The 18150-nt window shown below is 37.0% G+C and overlaps 1 protein-coding gene across 1 annotated transcript in view; it reads left to right on the plus strand.

Annotated features, from left to right (window-relative positions):
* LOC126185353 (protein unc-13 homolog 4B-like) overlaps positions 1 to 18150 on the plus strand; it is a 133124-nt gene that overhangs the window by 74239 nt on the left and 40735 nt on the right. The window contains exons 3-6 of the mRNA XM_049928122.1: positions 2534 to 2744; positions 13600 to 13825; positions 13934 to 13993; positions 15090 to 15194. Coding sequence (XP_049784079.1) covers positions 2534 to 2744; positions 13600 to 13825; positions 13934 to 13993; positions 15090 to 15194 — 602 coding nt within the window. The remainder of the gene's footprint in view (positions 1 to 2533; positions 2745 to 13599; positions 13826 to 13933; positions 13994 to 15089; positions 15195 to 18150) is intronic.

Consider the following 18150-nt stretch of genomic DNA (forward strand, 5'->3'; position numbering starts at 1 on the left):
AAAGGCTGTTAATCACACCAGAGTTAGTGTCCAATGATTCAGGAATGAGACACAAACTGAAACTCAGGCTAGCAAAGCAAAAGCAGAAATGCTTAACTCAGTTATCAAATGTTCTTTTACAAAGTAAAATTGAGGAGAATTGCCTCAATTTGAGAAACAGCTGGAATCGTTAAAATTGAACAAAGCTCCAGGGCTCAGTGGAACTCCTGTCAGATTCTACACTGAATTTGTGGCTGAATTAGCCCTATTTTAACTATAATCTATCACAGATTCTGTGAGCAAAGAACTTTGCCCAGTAGTTGGAAAAAAGTACAGGTCACACCCGTTTACAAGAAGGGTAATACAAGTGATTCAGAAAACTTAGAACATATTCTGAGCTCAAATATAATGATGCAACTTGGAAAAATTACCTCCTCTATGCCAACCAGTAACAATTCCAAAAACATCGATAATTTGAAATCCAGCTTGCACTATTCTCACATGACATACTGAAAGTTTTGGATCAAGGCAATCAGTTAAACACAGTATTCCGTGATCTACAAAAAAGCATTTAACTCAGTACCACACGTATGCTTATTACCGAAAGTATAGTTTTATGAGGTATCAAACGAAATTTGTGACTAGATTGAGAATATTTTGGTAAGGAGGATGCAGCATATTATCTCTGATGGAGGCTCATTACAAACGTAGAAGTAACTTTGAGTGTATTCCAGGGAAGTGTATTGGCATCCTTACTTTTCATGCTGTACATTAATGATATTATGGACAACATTATTTTGCAGATAACACAGTTATCTATAGTGAAGTACAGTCTGAAATAAGATATATTTATATTCACTCGTGTCGTGCGATAGCGTTCTCGCTTCCCACTCCCGGGTTCCCGGGTTCGATTCCCGGCGGGGTCAGGGATTTTCTCTGCCTCGTGATGGCTGGGTGTTCTGTGCTGTCCTTAGGTTAGTTAGGTTTAAGTAGTTCTAAGTTCTAGGGGACTTATGACCACAGCAGTTGAGTCCCATAGTGCTCAGAGCCATTTGAACCATATTCACTCGTATCATGATAAGATTTCAAAATGGTGCCAATTTTGGCAATTTGTTTTAAAATGTTCAGAAAAGTAAAATTGTGCACTTCACAAAATGATAAACTATAGTATGTTATGACTACAATATCAATGAGTCACAGCTGAAATCAATCAACTCATATAAATACCTGGATGTAACACTTCGCACCAATTTGAAATAGAATGATCACATAGTCTCAATCATGAGTAAAACAGGTGTTAGACTTCAGTTCATTGACAGAATACTGGGGAAATGCAGTTAGTCTACAAAGGAGATTGCTAGCAGGTCGCTCATTTGATCCATTTGATCCACCATAGAATATGCTCAAGTGTGTGCGACACATACCAAACAGGACAACAGGGGATATTGAAAATATAGAGAGAAAGGTAGCATGAATGGTCACAGGTTTGTTTGGTCAATTGGAGAGAGTCACAGAGATGCTGAAGAATCAGAATTGGCAGTCTATCGAAGATAAACATAAACTATCCCGAGAAAACCTGCTTACAAAGTTTCAAGAACTGGCTTTAAATCATGGCTGTAGGACTCTATACAACCCTCTACAGCTCACTTGCGTGCAGATTGTGAGGACATGATTAGATTAATTACAGCATGCATGGAGGTATTTAAACTGTCACTCTTCCTGTGCTCATACATGAATGGAATGGGAAAAACCTTAATAACTGGTGCAGTGGTACATACCCTCTGCAATACACTTCAGTAGTTTGCAGAACATACATGTAGATGTAGATATTGATGTAGACATTGATGTAGACTCAGAAATGCCTATTCCTTTGACAGTGTGTGTCATGTTCAAAGAGTAAGAAATGGTGTGAGGAGGAATATGGCATTTGACCAGATTATTGTAAAGCTTGTGAGAGCACTGAAAAGGTAGTTTGACATTTTTTTAGAAAAAATAATATGGTGGGGTTCATTACAGGGCATAATTTTGGTCAACCATTATCTTGATGTAGAAGTTGGCTATTGTAATCCTGGCAAGAGTACTACTGAGTGTCTAGAAGTACAAACCATTGGTTTTTAGGGAGTCAGTAGGATGAAGACTGGGAGAGACATCATGAAAATCAACTTCAAACTGAGTTGGTGGGATATAATGAGAAAATAAGGCATTGTATATTTAGATAATATACCAGCTTTTGAAGGTAAATGTTTTTCAACAATTGCAGGATTATAGAAGAGGGATCATCAGAAGAGTGACAAATGTCCAAGTGTCAATATTGCTATTTGCTTGTTGTTGGTTCCAATATATATCAAAGTTTGGAATTAGCCATCTGTGAGACACAGAATGGTAACATGTGATATATGTAAAAGAAAAACATAAGATGAATCTAATATCTCTGATAAAAGGAACAGCTTTGCAAGACTGATATAACTTTCAAGAAATTTGTTCTTTCCCAAATGCATATGTAATTTATCTTGCAAGTGACAACTAATTTCATAAAATATTATTTCTGTTACAGCTTATGTACTATGTGGCTGCCCCCATAAAAAAGACAGGATAAAGTATGCCGGATATTACAATGCAAATAAGAGGACTGTTACTGTAGAAACTCCCAGATCTGGAATACAGCGAAACAGTAAGAGGTTTACACCAAAGAATGGTAGAAGAAAGAGAATCCATTCACAAGATGAATCTTGTGCTGGAATGGACAGAACGGAAAGATGCATAAGGTAAAACTACTTATATTCATGATTGTACTTAAAGAGAGTTTTCTGTCAAGGTTGTGCCTGGAAAGTGTTATAACTCATGTAAGTCATATGTATGATGTGATTAATATCAGAGCAGATGGATGTTTTTCATGGACGCAGAATCCTTAATGTAGTTGGTGTTAGATGAGATATCCTACACAAGTGACAAGATATTAGGTCATAACCACAGCCAAGTCAAAAAAACCTATGAAGTTTTTCAATAATGATTATGAAGTACACTCTTAGAAACTAGTGTACATTTTACTGTTTAACACAGCAAGCAATCAGTATAGCTCCCAAATGAATCTGATGTGGAGTCCACACCATGAAAAATCACAAATCCCTGGCAACAGGGCAGAGAAGGGTGGCTACATATTACTGGAGAGTTGTTTCTAATTCAGTTGATCTGCATTGTCTGTCTTTCACCACCACTTATTTTCTGACACCAGCAGCTCTTCTCTGTAGTGCCTACTCATTAGTATTAATCTAATATTACTGGTTCCCCATAAAATGCCTGAACACAAATTTGGTTTATCTTCCCTGTAGTTTGTTAACAAAGGCAGATAATTGTAGGACTGGGTGAAAAGCCCAGGGTCTTGGCTTATTTCTACAAAACTATTTCTCACAATTATTGATACCTCAATGTAACTACACTACTGGTCATTAAAATTGCTACACCATGAATATGACGTGCTACAGACATGAAATTTAACTGACAGGAAGAAGATGCTGTGATATGCAAATGATTAGCTTTTCAGAGCATTCACACAAGGTTGGCGCCGGTGGCGACACCTACAATGTGCTGACATGAGGAAAGTTTCCAACCAATTTCTCATACACAAACAGCGGTTGACCGGCAATGCATGGTGAAACATTGTTGTGATGCCTTGTGTAAGGAGGAGAAATGCGTACCATCACGTTTCTGACTTTGATAAAGTTCGGATTGTAGGCTATCGCAATTGCGGTTTATCATATCGCGACATTGCTGCTCGCATTGGTCGAGATCCAATGACTGTTAGCAGAATTTGGAATCGGTGGGTTCAGGAGGGTAATGTTGTGCTGGGTCCCAATGGCCTCGTATCACTAGCAGTCGAGATGACAGGCATCTTATCCACATGGCTGTAATGGATCGTGCAGCCACGTCTCGATCCCTGAGTCAACAGATGGGGATGTTTGCAAGACAACAACCATCTGCATGAACAGTTTGATGACATTTGCAGCAGCTTGGACTATCAGTTTGGAGACCATGTCTGCGGTTACCCTTGACGCTGCATCACAGACAGGAGCGCCTGTGATGGTGTACTCAACAACAAACCTGGGTGCACGAATGGCAAAACATCATTTTTTTTTCGGATGAATCCAGGTTCTGTTTACAGCATCATGATGGTCCCATCCATGTTTGGCGACATCACGGTGAACACACATTGGAAGCGTGTATTCGTCATCGCCATACTCACGTATCACCCAGCGTGATGGTGTGGGGTGCCATTGGTTACACATCTCGGTCACCTCTTGTTCGCATTGATGGCACTTTGAACAGTGGACGTTACATTTCAGATGTGTTATGACCCGTGCCCCTACCCTTCATTCGATCCCTGCAAAACCCTATATTTCAGCAGGGTAATGCACGACCGCATGTTGCAGGTCCTGTACGGGCCTTTCTGGATACAGAAAATGTTCAACTGCTGCCCTGTCCAGCACATTCTCCAGATCTCTCACCAATTGAAAACATCTGGTCAATGGTGGCCGGGCAACTGGCTTGTCACAATACGCCAGTCACTACTCTTGATGAACTGTGGCATCATGTTGAAGCTGCATGGGCAGCTGTACCTGTACATGCCATCCAAGCTCTGTTTGACTCAATGCCCAGGCATATCAAGGCCATTATTACGGCCAGAGGTGGTTGTTCTGGGTACTGATTTCTCAGAATCTATGCACCCAAATTGCATGAAAATGTAATCACATGTCAGTTCTAGTATAATATATTTGTCCAATGAATACCCATTTATCGTCTGCATTTCTTCTTGGTGTAGCAATTTTAATGGCCAGTAGCGTATATTCAAGCTCTCTGAATGACGATTTTGAAGCTACAGCAAAATCTAAAATTTATGTCAAATGTAATCCATGAAGTGCTTTGCTTGAGACACATTGATACAGGGAGTGGTATAAATTCAGGAACAACAGACCCAAACCTTAACTGAAGGGGAAAACAAAAATGTTTCTAATTTCCACTTATAAAAGTCCTAGGGCACTGATATAACCAATAATGGCCCATGTCCAGAGATTTCTGTGCTACAACAATGGTCACATAAAACAAAGTACCCCACAACTTGATGTCTGATAAGCGAAAGAACAGTAGCAATTACGGTATTTATCATCAACTAAACAAGGCAGTAATAACTCCTACTGCTGTGGTACACACAAGACATAAAGTATTTACTTGTCACAGTGCTAAAAGAGCATTTTGGAATACTCATTGACCATTTTGACATTGGTTAGTTAGGTGTATAATAATAATTAGCTCAGTCACAATAAAGCAGTATTCCTCTTTTATCCATTAGATGCGAGAGAGCTGCATACATTGCTTTACGTATTTGTTTCTCTAACATGAAAACTGTACTTCTGCAGAGATAGGTTTGTATTCATTGCCTGCTACAGATTCTAGGGGTCTGTAAAATGGAAATTAGAGACAGCCAGTTGTGTCTTTTATGTTAAGACAAATGCTAGCTCTGATCAGGAAAGAGATTTTGCATCTTTTCTTTTTATTCATTCACTCATTAGGCCACAAGCCAGCTTTCAAGCTATTTAAGGACCAAGAAAGTTTTAATAAATGAATAAATTTTCTATAGAAATTCAGTAGCTCCCTGACTTCCTAAAATTTTTGATCTCTCTAAATTGTCACTTTTTGATATTACATGACACTGTTTCAGTCTTCTTCATTGTGGCATGTAGATACTGGGTAATATAGAGAAATATGACAATGATAAAAAGGATACAATGAACTAAGACAATATTTTATATAGTTTGCTTAGATGCAATAAAGAAATGCAAAGGTCTGTACAGAAACAGCAAGGGACTTTATTAGTGCTTCTCACTACAGAACATGTTCCAGTGAGTCACTAAATAGAAACACTAACTTCAATAGACAGAGGTAGTAGTTTAGTTCTTAACCCAACAGTTAATATGAATACAGTCATTATCAGCATATTTAAATGTCTTAGGACTAAATATATTTGTAATAGATTTCGATATTTGCTACATCTGTCATGCAAAACTTAAAAAAAAAAAAAAAAAAAAAAAAAACTTTAGTTTTAATTAATTTATTCACTGAATGAAGAAAATACATTAGACGCACTTTACGACAACACACACAGTCTGCACAAACTAAATTGACACTTAGCACAGTGGCTTATTGGAGTAACTGTAAATTAAAAATGCCACTACAGTCACTTCTATCAGCCATTACACAAAGTGTTAACTTAATTTGTGCAGACAGTATATGCACACTCAATGAACACAACAAATCCAAAACATTCCCGCTACCAAAGATGTACACATATCAAACAAATCATAAGAAGATAGTATAGAACTGTTATTCTTTCACTACACTTCAGTCTGCAACTTTAAATGTTTTCAATCCTTGTGATCATTTTTCAAAATTTTGTTTGCCCAATGATTTTGTAAAAGTGTCAGCTAACTGATTTTCTGTAGCAATGTACATAATATTTGTTTTCCTTTTAAAATATAAGTATCTAATAAACTTATACTTAATATCTATATGTTTTAGTCTTTTATATTCCATTTACAAAAAGAAGCAATACAAGACTGATTGTCTTCATAAATTATGAGTTTTTCAGTCTTCAAAATTTTTAGATCACGGAGCATTCTCAAACCACAAATATTTTACAACACATGTTGCAAGTTATACAAATTCTACTTCTGTAACAGGCTACTTTAAAGTACCTCATCGTTTTAGTTCTCCAGCTTACAGTGTTAACAAACAGCTTGATTTTCTATGTGAGCTCTTGTCCCAATCATCATCAGAATAAGCTATGACAGTTTCATTGTTTTCTTCATTTTTATAATGCATCCCATAATCTGCAGTGTCTCTTCTCTTTAAATTTTTCCAATGGATAACTTTGGTAAAGATTGAAATACACTGAATTGCCAAAGAAACTAGTATAGGCATGCATATTCAGATACAGAGATAAGTAAACAGGCAGAATACAGCACTGTGGTTGGCAGTGCCTATATAAGACAACAAATGTCTGGTGCAGTTGTTAGATCAGTTACTGTTGCTACAGTGGCAGCTTATCAAGATTTAAGTGAGTTTGAACATGGTGTTATAGTTGGTTTACGAGTGATGGGACACAGCATCTCCGAGAGAGTGATGAAGTGGGGATTTTCCCATACGACCATTTCACGGATGTTGCGTGAATATCAGGAATGATCCTGCAAGAATGGGACCAACTGAAGAAAATCATTCAGCATGACAGAAGTGCAACTGTCCTGTAGATTGCTGCAGATTTCAGTGCTGGGCCATCTACAAATGTCAGCATGTGAACCATTCAATGAAACATTGTCAATATGGGCTTTTGGAGCCAAAGGCCCACTTGTCTATCCTTGATGACTACCAACACAAAGCTTTATGCCTCACCTGGGCCTGTCAACACTGACATTGGATTGTAGATGACTGGAAACATGTTGTCTGGTCAGATGAGTCTCATTTCAAATAGCATCTAGTGGATGAATATGTACGGGTATGGAGACAACCGCGTGAATCATCCATGGATCCTGCATGTCAGCAAGGGACTGTTCAAGGTGGTAGAGGCTCTTAATGGTGTAGGCATGTGCAGTTGGAGAGATATGGGACCCCTGATACATCTAGATAAGACTCTGACATGTGACACGCGCATAAGCATCCTGTCTGATCACCTGCATCCATTCATGTCCATTGTGCATTCTGATGGACTTGGGCAATCCCAGCAGGACAATGCAATACCAGACATGTCCAGAATTGCTAAAGAGTGGCTCCAGGAACACTCTTACAAGTTTAAACACTTCCAGTGGCCACCAAACTCGCCAGATATGAATATTATTGAGCATATGTGGGATGCCTTTCAACATGCTGTTCTGTAGATCTCCACCCCTAATAGTCTTATGGATTTATGGACAGCTCTGCAGGATTCATTGTGTCAGTTCTCTCCAGCACTACTTCAGACATTAGTAGAGTCGATGTCACATCAAGTTGCAGCACTTCTGTGTGCTTGTGGGGGCCTTACACAATGTTAGGCAGGTGTACCGGTTTCTTTAGCTCCTTGGTGTAATTAACAGCACAGCTTAAATCAGGTCGTGTTGTTTGAGTTAATGATGCAATCATTCTATTAATTCTCTGTAAGGCACTTTATCATACAATCTTGTTTGTAATTCAGTACTAGGAGTGTGTTAACTGGCTTGCATTCATTTATATCAAATCTCTTCAATAGGTTTTCCAAGTAAGTTTTCTGACTCAAAATTATTCCATCTTCGCTCTTATGTGTCTTAATTCACAAGAACAGTCTGAAACCTCCAAAATATTTCATTTTAAATTTACCCTTAAAGCTAATTTGAATTCTTCAATTTTCATCTTATCATTCTTTAAAATGATAACAACAGATGCATACAACAAAAAATAAACCTTAGTGTTTAAGTTGCTATAAGTATATAGACACCTATCGGCACTGATTTGCACAAAGTGTAGAACTTTGAGAAAACAGACTTCTCAGACATGAAATTCCAAGATCCTGAGGCCATCTTTAAACCATAAATTGCCTTGTTTCTCTTACATACAGTACCTGGTTCTACATAAAGTCCTATTGGTATTTTTATGTAAATTTCTTCACCTAAATTTCCATGAATAAAAAAACCTTTTATATCTATTTTATTTGAAATCCATTTTTCCTGATACATAATGGCAAGTAATGTTGTGAGTTTTTAACCTTGCTACAGAAGCATGTTTTATTATAGTTAATACCTTTTCTTTGAAAACAACCACGAGAAACTAGTCTTATGTTGCCTACATCATCATGTTTCAGTTTAATAATTCACTTGGTCTCAATGTTTTTTTTTTGTTCTTGTTTTCAGGTAATTCAAATACTGGTTTCATTTATTACTCAAGCTCTTCTGCTGCTGGGAAGTCATTCTTCTTTGTCTGATCTGATGTAGATGTCACTGAAAGTCCTCAGAACATCCTTGATGTATACTTCTGCACTCACTTCTAATACTGCATAGTCTTTCATCTATGCCAGACATTTTCTTTCTCTGCACTTTTGCATATTTCAGGAGATCTCATTTATTCAACTTCATTATCACTTGATATATTGTCATTTCTGTAGTCATTAATATTCTCTTCATCAATGGCAACCTCATTGTTGTCTCCGAGAGAACCAATCTTCATTATTAAAATCAGAATGATTTTCATGAAACTTGGCTTCTCTTCCAAGTATTATGTATCTCTCTTCCAGAAACCATAGCCAATATCCTCTTAACACAGCGTCCAACGATGAAGCACTTCCCTGTAATAGAATCAAACTTATCAACAATCACTTCTTTCAGTTTCTGAAACTTGGGCATTTCACTGTACCACAGAGTAGCAGGAACTGTCACTTTTAATTTAACACATTGATGTTCCATTTATTAACAAAACAGCAGTCTGTACTGCTTCTGACCAAAAAGATTTTTTTAGTTTGTTGTTCAGCAACACACAGTGAACCTTGTTTGTAATGTTCCTGTTTGTCTACTCACTTACTTCATTTTGTTGTGGTGTAGCCTATATCTCATTGTCAGTTCATACAGGATTCCCTTCTCTTTAAAGAAGGTTTTCACTTCATTTGACAAATATTCACCTTCATTATTGCACTGGAATCTAGTAATCCTCAAACTTAAATGTGCAGTTGGCACAGTCAGCTCAGATATAGACAGACATATGCTGATGATGTACCAATTATTAATAGAAGGAGAATTTCACTAGGGAAAACAATATGTGAACGGAAAGAAACCACACAACCAAGAGGCTTTATTGTCAATGAAATGAAGACTAAATACATAAATTTCATCAGGAAGTAAAATAATAACCTGGTTAAACTATCAGCAGCTTGCTTCAATCTTGAACATGTGCAGAACTTTGACAGGCAGTGATCTAATATTAACAGTACAAATTCTGAGTGTAGAGTTCTGTGCAAGATCTGTAGAGCAGTTCAGTATAAGAATTGTTTCTGGAGATCTAGAATGGAAGCTGATTTGGAGTTCCTCATACTAGAAACTGACATTAGATTGGTAAAAAGTAGGGGAATGGCCTGGTTTGGACATATCCTTAGGATGGATACCGAAAGAATGACAGTAAAGGTTTCTGAATGGAAACCAACTGGAAGAAGACAGAGCTTGGTGGATAGATGATTACAAAGGAAATATCAAATTCCTTAATGTCAGAGGATGGTGATAACCATACTGGAGAAGGTAGAATGGAGGAAACTTGTTGAAGAGGCTAACACCCATGCAGCATTGTAATGCCATGAGTCGAAGAAGTAGTATGGTATATAATTAGCACATAGTGCCATATTAAGTTGCACACAAAATTGTTTTCCTCTTGTTTCGTGGCAAGAAATGACAGCGCAACTGAACATCACAAAAGTCTCGAAGTGTGAAAAGAGCTTTTCAGTGTGTTTATAAGACTGCAAAAGCTAAGAGGAAAGAGAAACAAGACTGCCCAACATTAATGCATCAAAGTAGTCCTCGCAACAGATTATATGGCAAAACACAAGGCATCATGCAGTGGTCTGCTTAGCTGAAAGCTATCAAGGTAGTGTCAACTTTCTCTCTCTCTCTCTCTCTCTCTCTCTCTCTCTCTCTCTCTCTCTCTCTCTCCGTGTGTGTGTGTGTGTGTGTGTGTGTGTGTGTGTGTGTGTGTGTGTGTGTGTGTGTGCGTGCGTGCATGCTATGTGTCACAGCTAGTTAGCATTGGGAAAGGAAATCGAGAAAGACATGCATTAATAATGAAAGAGAAATTCTGACAGCATTTGCAATTGGGCACTGAAATAAATCCAGTGGTGAAAATCTGTGTAAGACTGGGACTCAAACCCAAATTTCCCACTTTTCACAAGTGGTTGCCTTAACTACTTCATCTATCCAAGAATACTTCTCATTTAACCCAAATTCCCTTATGTTGCGCACTATATACATAGTGTATTCAGACATATCAAAAAGAACAGACACCACATTTATACATATATATATACATAATGATACCTTCAGTGTGGATCCACTCTTTGTTTGACCTCTTACAGGAATCAGGTGAGGTTGCAAGCAATGAGGATAATGGATAGGGGACACTATGTGTGTAGTTTGAGACATGTGGGAATCGTTCTTGGATAGCCGAAGCAGTTTAAGTGACTGCTGATGATAAGCAGGAAATCCAGATTTGAGTCCCGGTCCAATACAAATTTTTGCTTTTCAGCATTGGATTTGTTTCAACACCTGATTACAACAATGTCACCATTTATTTTTCATCATGTAAATAAGGCTGCTGTATTATAAATGGTGCTATTATTTTGGACGTGTTTGAGAAAACAGACCTTACACATATTTAAAAAATTCTTTTAATGTTATTCATTTTTAATATATATGTTCTAAAGTCAGTTTTAAAGAACACATGCAAATAACTGCAATAAATAATTCAAATATTGTGTCAGTTAAATCAAATTAATGCAGTAAGTGTAAAAATAAAAATAATGTAGCAACACAAGGTCATGAACTCTCTTGGCATTCCACAATTATTGTTTGAAATTGCATCTATGATGAGTGAGGCAAACTATGACTCTTCCCAGAAATGACTGCTACACATGATGTGTCATGTCTGTGTCTTTTAACGTAGTGTCAAGTTATTTTATATTCTGCATCACAAATTGATGCTGTCAGAGATCTCACCTCAATAAATTAAAGATTTCAGATGGTTCAATAAATAAAAAGTGAATTGTGGCAAGAGGGTGTAATGGATCATGCTACAGGTCCTCCAGAACCACTTCATTTTGAAGGAAAGAAATTGTTTTGCTGGCATCACGCAGTGGCACTGAAGTGACTGGCAACTCCATCATATATGAACCACATTTCCTTTTAATGACCACACTAACTTCTTTCTGTGAATAAGTATCCTGGAAATGCAAATATTGTTCTCCTGTCAATCTTGGAAGTAGCACATGTGGTCCATTGAGATAATGATCAATAGAGCCACATCAGCCTATGACACAATACCATTGCTGGTACCCTCATACTTTCCTGGTGTGGGGATTCTCTATTCTCCATTATGGATGTTATGAGAAAGAACCATCCTTTATGAAATAATTTTGTTATTGCAAAAATACTGTTCTTGAAAATTGCTGATCTTGCATCCAATGACTTACAATGAAGCTCCAGAAATCCAGTCTCTGATGGTAGTCTCCCAGCAACAAAGCTTGTACCTACTGGTTTTGAAAGGGATGGAATTTGTTACTGGGTAATACTTACACAATTCAATTCTGACACTCATGATACAGTGCTGTGAGACCTGGTGCTTAGTTTCAGTTCCTAACAACTGTCAGCAACAAGTGCTCTTCATTGTCTACATTATGTCGGCAGCTACCACCAGCCATTAAATCCTAGAGGCACCACAAATGCTCTATCCTCTCAGAAGCACCTGTCTACTGTGTAAAATACTTTTGCTGATGAGAGGCACCTGTTGGGAAATCTTCCTTGTTACAGTCATTTTAAAAACACAGTTCTACAGGGCGTGTAAACCAGAAATTAAAATGTATTTGTGTCATAACTGAGCAGTTTTTACTCCAAAGGCAATTTTCAAGTGATAGCATGAAGCTATATGTGTGAAGAGCTTTGTTTGGAGTGTCCTGATGTATGGATGTGAAACCTGGATGTTAGCAAAGCAGAAGAGACCTCATCGCAAAGCTGTGGAAATGTAGTTCAGGAGAAGTGCTGCAAGAACTAGCTGAATTGATAGAAAAAGTGAATGAGATAATTCTACAAGAAATAGGAGAGAAGAAATAATTGCTGAAAGCTATAGCTCAACATTAAGCAAGACTAATTCAATATTTAATTAGATATGATATTCTGTTGCAAAACATTTTCAAAGGCAAGATTGTAGGGAAAGTAATGACAGGACAACTGAGAACATCCTATTTCAAAAATATGATTAGTGAGATAGGAGATGTTCTTCATACATGGAGATAAAGAGGACTGCTGAAGAGAGGGTACTGTGGCTGCAGGAAGAGTAAGAAGGCCAAGAAGTAGCAAGATACATCAGCTGTTGTAATCTTGGGAAACAAGACATAGCGTGTGTCTCATACTTGTGAGGAAACATTTGCTCTATCCTGTCTCCCAAGATTATGATAACTGACACATTTGGCTGCTTTTGGTATCACTTCAAAATGGCCTTTATGGCCAAAAATGGCCAGTCATGACGTACTAATAAATTTTAATTGTTGGCAAACATTTAGAGTCCAAACAGACCCATGCTTTTAATCTTCATCAAGTTCATATCAACTGTGGAACCTAAAGGCTGACTTGTCCTGTATCATACTGTTCCTCTTGCAGTACAAATGACCAGTAAAGTACTATCACAATTTCAAAGTAAATAAATCTTCTTGTGGCATCCACTTTCATTCCTACACAAGTGATTTCAATGGGTTAGATCTGTATCTCAAATTTCATTTTCTATAGTTTGCTGTATAAATCTAAGAATTATCTTTTGATACATAATACAAGGCTCTCATAAATAAATAAACTTCTGTATCAATGCACTACATATTTTCAGCAGCAGCAGCAGTGGGAGTGGACAAGAACCTGATACTTGGGAACTATTTAATCTTCATAAAATGTGTGAAGTATCAAAGAATGGAAAAGTATCTTGGCTTGATATTTCACTTACTAGGATCATGACAATGATTGAAACAGCAATAAGGAAAGACACCTTAAAACCCATTGATAATGATGTTAAGTACACGTCATCAGCTCTGGATATGATGGAGCTCTTTTATCAAGTGAGTACTTCTGAATAAATGGCTTATGTACAGTGGTTTGTGTTTGATTAAACACTTGTGCAGAGTAATGTATAGATGTCTATAGCCTATACATTTATTTTTTCACAGTTGAAAAGGGCCACTTACAAACAAGGAATATCTTACAAATGTGCTGCAAAAATGCTGGATGTATGTATTACACGATAAATTCTTTTTACAACATAGGATAAGAATAGTAATCATACAGAAATTGAAAGTATTAAGGATTTCAATTAACTTTACAGTTAACAGAAATTTACTCGGATAATTTACAAAATCCATTAAGTGTAGTTTTAAAGCAAAAACATGTTGTTTGTTTGTACTGTAGTGTAGTAACACCAAATTCCCTACCATTTATTGGCACCAATGCTTCTCTAAGTGCCATTTTCACTGGTGTAGTGCTATGCAGCAAGTGTATTTTTGTTTCATAAAAACTAGCTCCAATACTTCAGTTTACAGCCAATGTTTCACAAACAATATGTGAAACATGAAATGTGATTTGTTCATTTTATCATATGCAATTTGCAAAGCATTTGATTTTGTGTTATGAAGTACAATAGGAAACACTTTAAAGAGAAATACAAGAGTTTATATTATTTTACATTCATTTCTCAGATATTGCTACACAAATACAGACTATCGTTCCCAATATATACCATAACGGGAAAGCGCTGGTAGATAGGTACAATAAAAATCACACAAACACACACACAAATATCAAGCTTTTGCAACCCATGGATGCTTCATCAGGAAAGAGGGAAGGAGAGGGAAATATGAAAGGATGTGGGTTTTAAGGGAGAGGGTAAGGAGTCATTCCAATCCCGGGAGCGGAAAGACTTACCTTAGGGGGGGAAAGGGACAGGTATACACACGCACACACTCACACACATATCCATCCACACATATACAGACACAGGCAGACATGCCACTCTCAATTTTTCTTATGATATTTTTTCAAAGATTTCCTAAACAATTCTTTTGCTCCTAAATTTTCACAATAGGAACATGTATAAGAGGTAACAACATTGACAAAAGCCATTAGCACTCATAACATTTTTGTGTAAGACAAACACAACAAAAGCATAAAGATTTTATATGACTAAAATAAAAAAACAGGCTTTTCTTAAACCATACACGGGTCTCATGTATTGGTCATTACATTTGAATCATATATTTCTATTTCAATATAAGTTTTAGCACATTTTTATTTTCTTCAAAAAAGTTATGACTTTATTTCTTTCTCAAGGATTTTTGTAGATGTGTGCTCTTCTTCATTGATGAAATTACCAAGAAGATTAAGTCACTCCAGGAAGCTGATGAGAGCAATAGGCCATTCAAAATTTCCCCTGAGGTTAGTATATTTTAACTTATTGTTGGTAAATCATTCTTTTTACTCTCTTTCCTTTTAGTTCTAAATGTAAATGTAAACATTAAATAAAAACTTTCCAGCTAAAGGTATAACCTCGAAATATCTGAAGAGCTGTAGCCTTCAAGGTGCAATTAAATGTATACATGGTGAGCAAAATAAAACTAGCCTGGAAAATATTTATAAACTGGGAAACATCCAATTGACCTTTATCAGTTAACATCATCAAAGATGCCGTAAATGGCAACCATTATATGCAGTGCTGTATTTTATTTATCAAATTGTAAGCCGTGCATTGCAGCTTTGCCCGGTGGACAGCAGCAACAGCACTAGTGTCTTCAATATTCTGCTGTAGCTTTTCTACTGTGTAAGGATTATTTGAGTGTACCTGGCTCTTCAATTTGTCCCACAGACAAAAATCACAGGGAGGGAGATAAAGTGATCAAGGTGGCCAGAAGATTGCACTGCCTCTCCTGAGTGTCTTCTTCCAATGAACAACTCGCATTTTTGACAAGATTGTCAGGAGGGTACATACTGTTGTTCCTATTGCTGAAAATATCTATACAGTCATTCATATACTGTGGGTTGATCTACATGTGGGTTAAACAGTTTCTGCACACACTGGTTAGCATTAACAGTTTGGTGGCAAAATCGTGTTATGATGTGTACACCAGATATTACATGCCGAACACCAATCTCAAGATTACCCAGCTGCTGTTCAAAACACTATGGTTTTTTTCTGATGTATAATGGTGTATGTACTGTGAGTTCACACACCTGGACTGGGGATGAATTGGGCCTCATCTTAAGAAATGAAAATCTGAAGTTCCTGAAGTCCTGATTCCATTTCACTCAGAAATCACTGGCAGAATTCAACACACAAAAGTTCACCTGGATGCTTTAACTCATGCACAACAGTAAATTCGTAATTACACAGATGCAGCACATTTTTATTAATGTTCTGATATGATTGTCTCTTAATTCCCACTTGCACAGATAAATAACACTGAGATTTTGTCAAACTTTGTATAAGTTTTCCTTCAATTGAACACTGTTTTCTGATGTTCAGTCTCTTTGTGGATAGCAACAAATTTTTTTCACTACAGAGCCTATTTTGTGCCAATTTGGCACTAAGTTATCACTGTAGACTTTGCTGGAGTTTGGCACTGTTTGTCCTTTCTTAAGTTTTTGTGTTGAATTTCATGCTCTTATCTATCGAACTTGAGTTCTGTTTTCTTAAACTCTGTTGTTTCTCTGGATGATGGAACTCCTGGATATAACATTATTTCACTGAGTCATAACTAATTACTGACCCAAAGAAGATAAAAGTTCAAAGTTATCAAACAGTAAGAATGAAACAGGAACAGAGAATAAAAGTTGGCAAAGAATGAAATAATTAAAATTTATATTATTTTTGCTTACGGTTATATACTAAAACACTATTTCTCTGAAGAAAGCCAAAAAAATGTAAGTTCTAAGACTAATCATATGGTGACAACTCCTTACAAAGAAATAGAAGTCTGACTTGCTTTGTCTATTATGTTTTTTGAGTTTGTAAATTGCACAGAGCTAATTAAAAAACAGGAGCTTTGAACTCACGTTTCCACTTGTCATTTAGCTCACATTATTAGCTTCATATCTATATGATGAGATTGTTATATGTCATAGCATAACAATTACAACAGAGCCTTGTCTATTCTAAACAGTGCTACTTGCTGTGTGGCCAACAATAATCAACTACACTGAGGGTTTTCCCACCAAATTCCACAACTCTACACTTAACTCTGGAGAAGGAGACAAAGTCTAGATGAAAATCATTTGTTTCTTATGTCCTGATTGTGTAAATCACAGTTCAACTGAAACAAATTTTTATTACTAGCAACAAGTACAATTAATGAATAAATGTTGGCCTACTGGAAAGTGAGTGTAATAATCCCAAGATCTTTGAAAAAGCCTCTGGAAGATCTGTAGATATATACTTTAAACAATATTCTTACAGCTCAGATAAGCTGAACAAAAAATTTATTTACTTCAGCTGCATTACCACAGGAGAGAGGGAATGAAAATATGCAACTTGAAGTAACATATTAGTTTCTAAGTCAGCATCTTGGTAAATACTTTCGAGCACAATACTTGGTGGACTAAACTTCTTTATTTCATTTCAACTTGTTACTCAGCAGGACCTAACAAACTGCAAGGACAGTGTTTCATTTAATGAATACTACGCACTAACTTTTTGCATTATCAGAAGCTCTCTCCAAAACGTTCTGCAGCTCCCTGATAGTGTTTATGCAGAAAGCATTACAGGATGGTGTTGGTCTGTTCAGCATTACTAACAGCATCCCATCACTAATTGTGGCAGGTGAAAGGAACAGGGGGAGAGAGAGAGAGAGAGAGAGAGAGAGAGAGAGAGAGAGAGAGAGAGAGAGGGAGGGAGAGAGAGAGAGAGAGAGAGAGAGAGAGAGAGAGAGAGAGAGAGAGAGAGAGAGAGAGAGAGAGAGAGAGGGAGGGAGGGAGGGAGGGAGGGAGGGAGGCAGGGAGAGAGAGAGAGAGAGAGAGAGAGAGAGTGTGTGTATAAGAACACAACATAGCACAACATAGAACGAGCCACAATTGAGCAAGTAAGTCAACACTTCAGCGTCTTAATCAAGGAAGATATGAAAGGTGAAAGAAATAAGATTCAAAATTACAATGGTCAAACAAGAATTAAACTGGAAGGAAAACTACCATGTAGGACATTGATTAGAGAAATGAGAAAATATTTGTCAGGTGTCTTACACTGTGACATTTTATGCAGCAGAGACGTAAGAAATATTATACCAAGATAAAATGAGATTGAACACCATTGAGATGTGGATTCAGAGAAAGTTAAAAAGTAAAAGCATGACAGAAAGAGTTGAAAATTAGGAAATACTAAAAAGGCTTAGTGAAAATAAACTAA

Source organism: Schistocerca cancellata, chromosome 1 (assembly GCF_023864275.1).
Source record: "Schistocerca cancellata isolate TAMUIC-IGC-003103 chromosome 1, iqSchCanc2.1, whole genome shotgun sequence".
In the NCBI taxonomy this organism is placed as follows: Eukaryota; Metazoa; Arthropoda; class Insecta; order Orthoptera; family Acrididae; genus Schistocerca; species Schistocerca cancellata.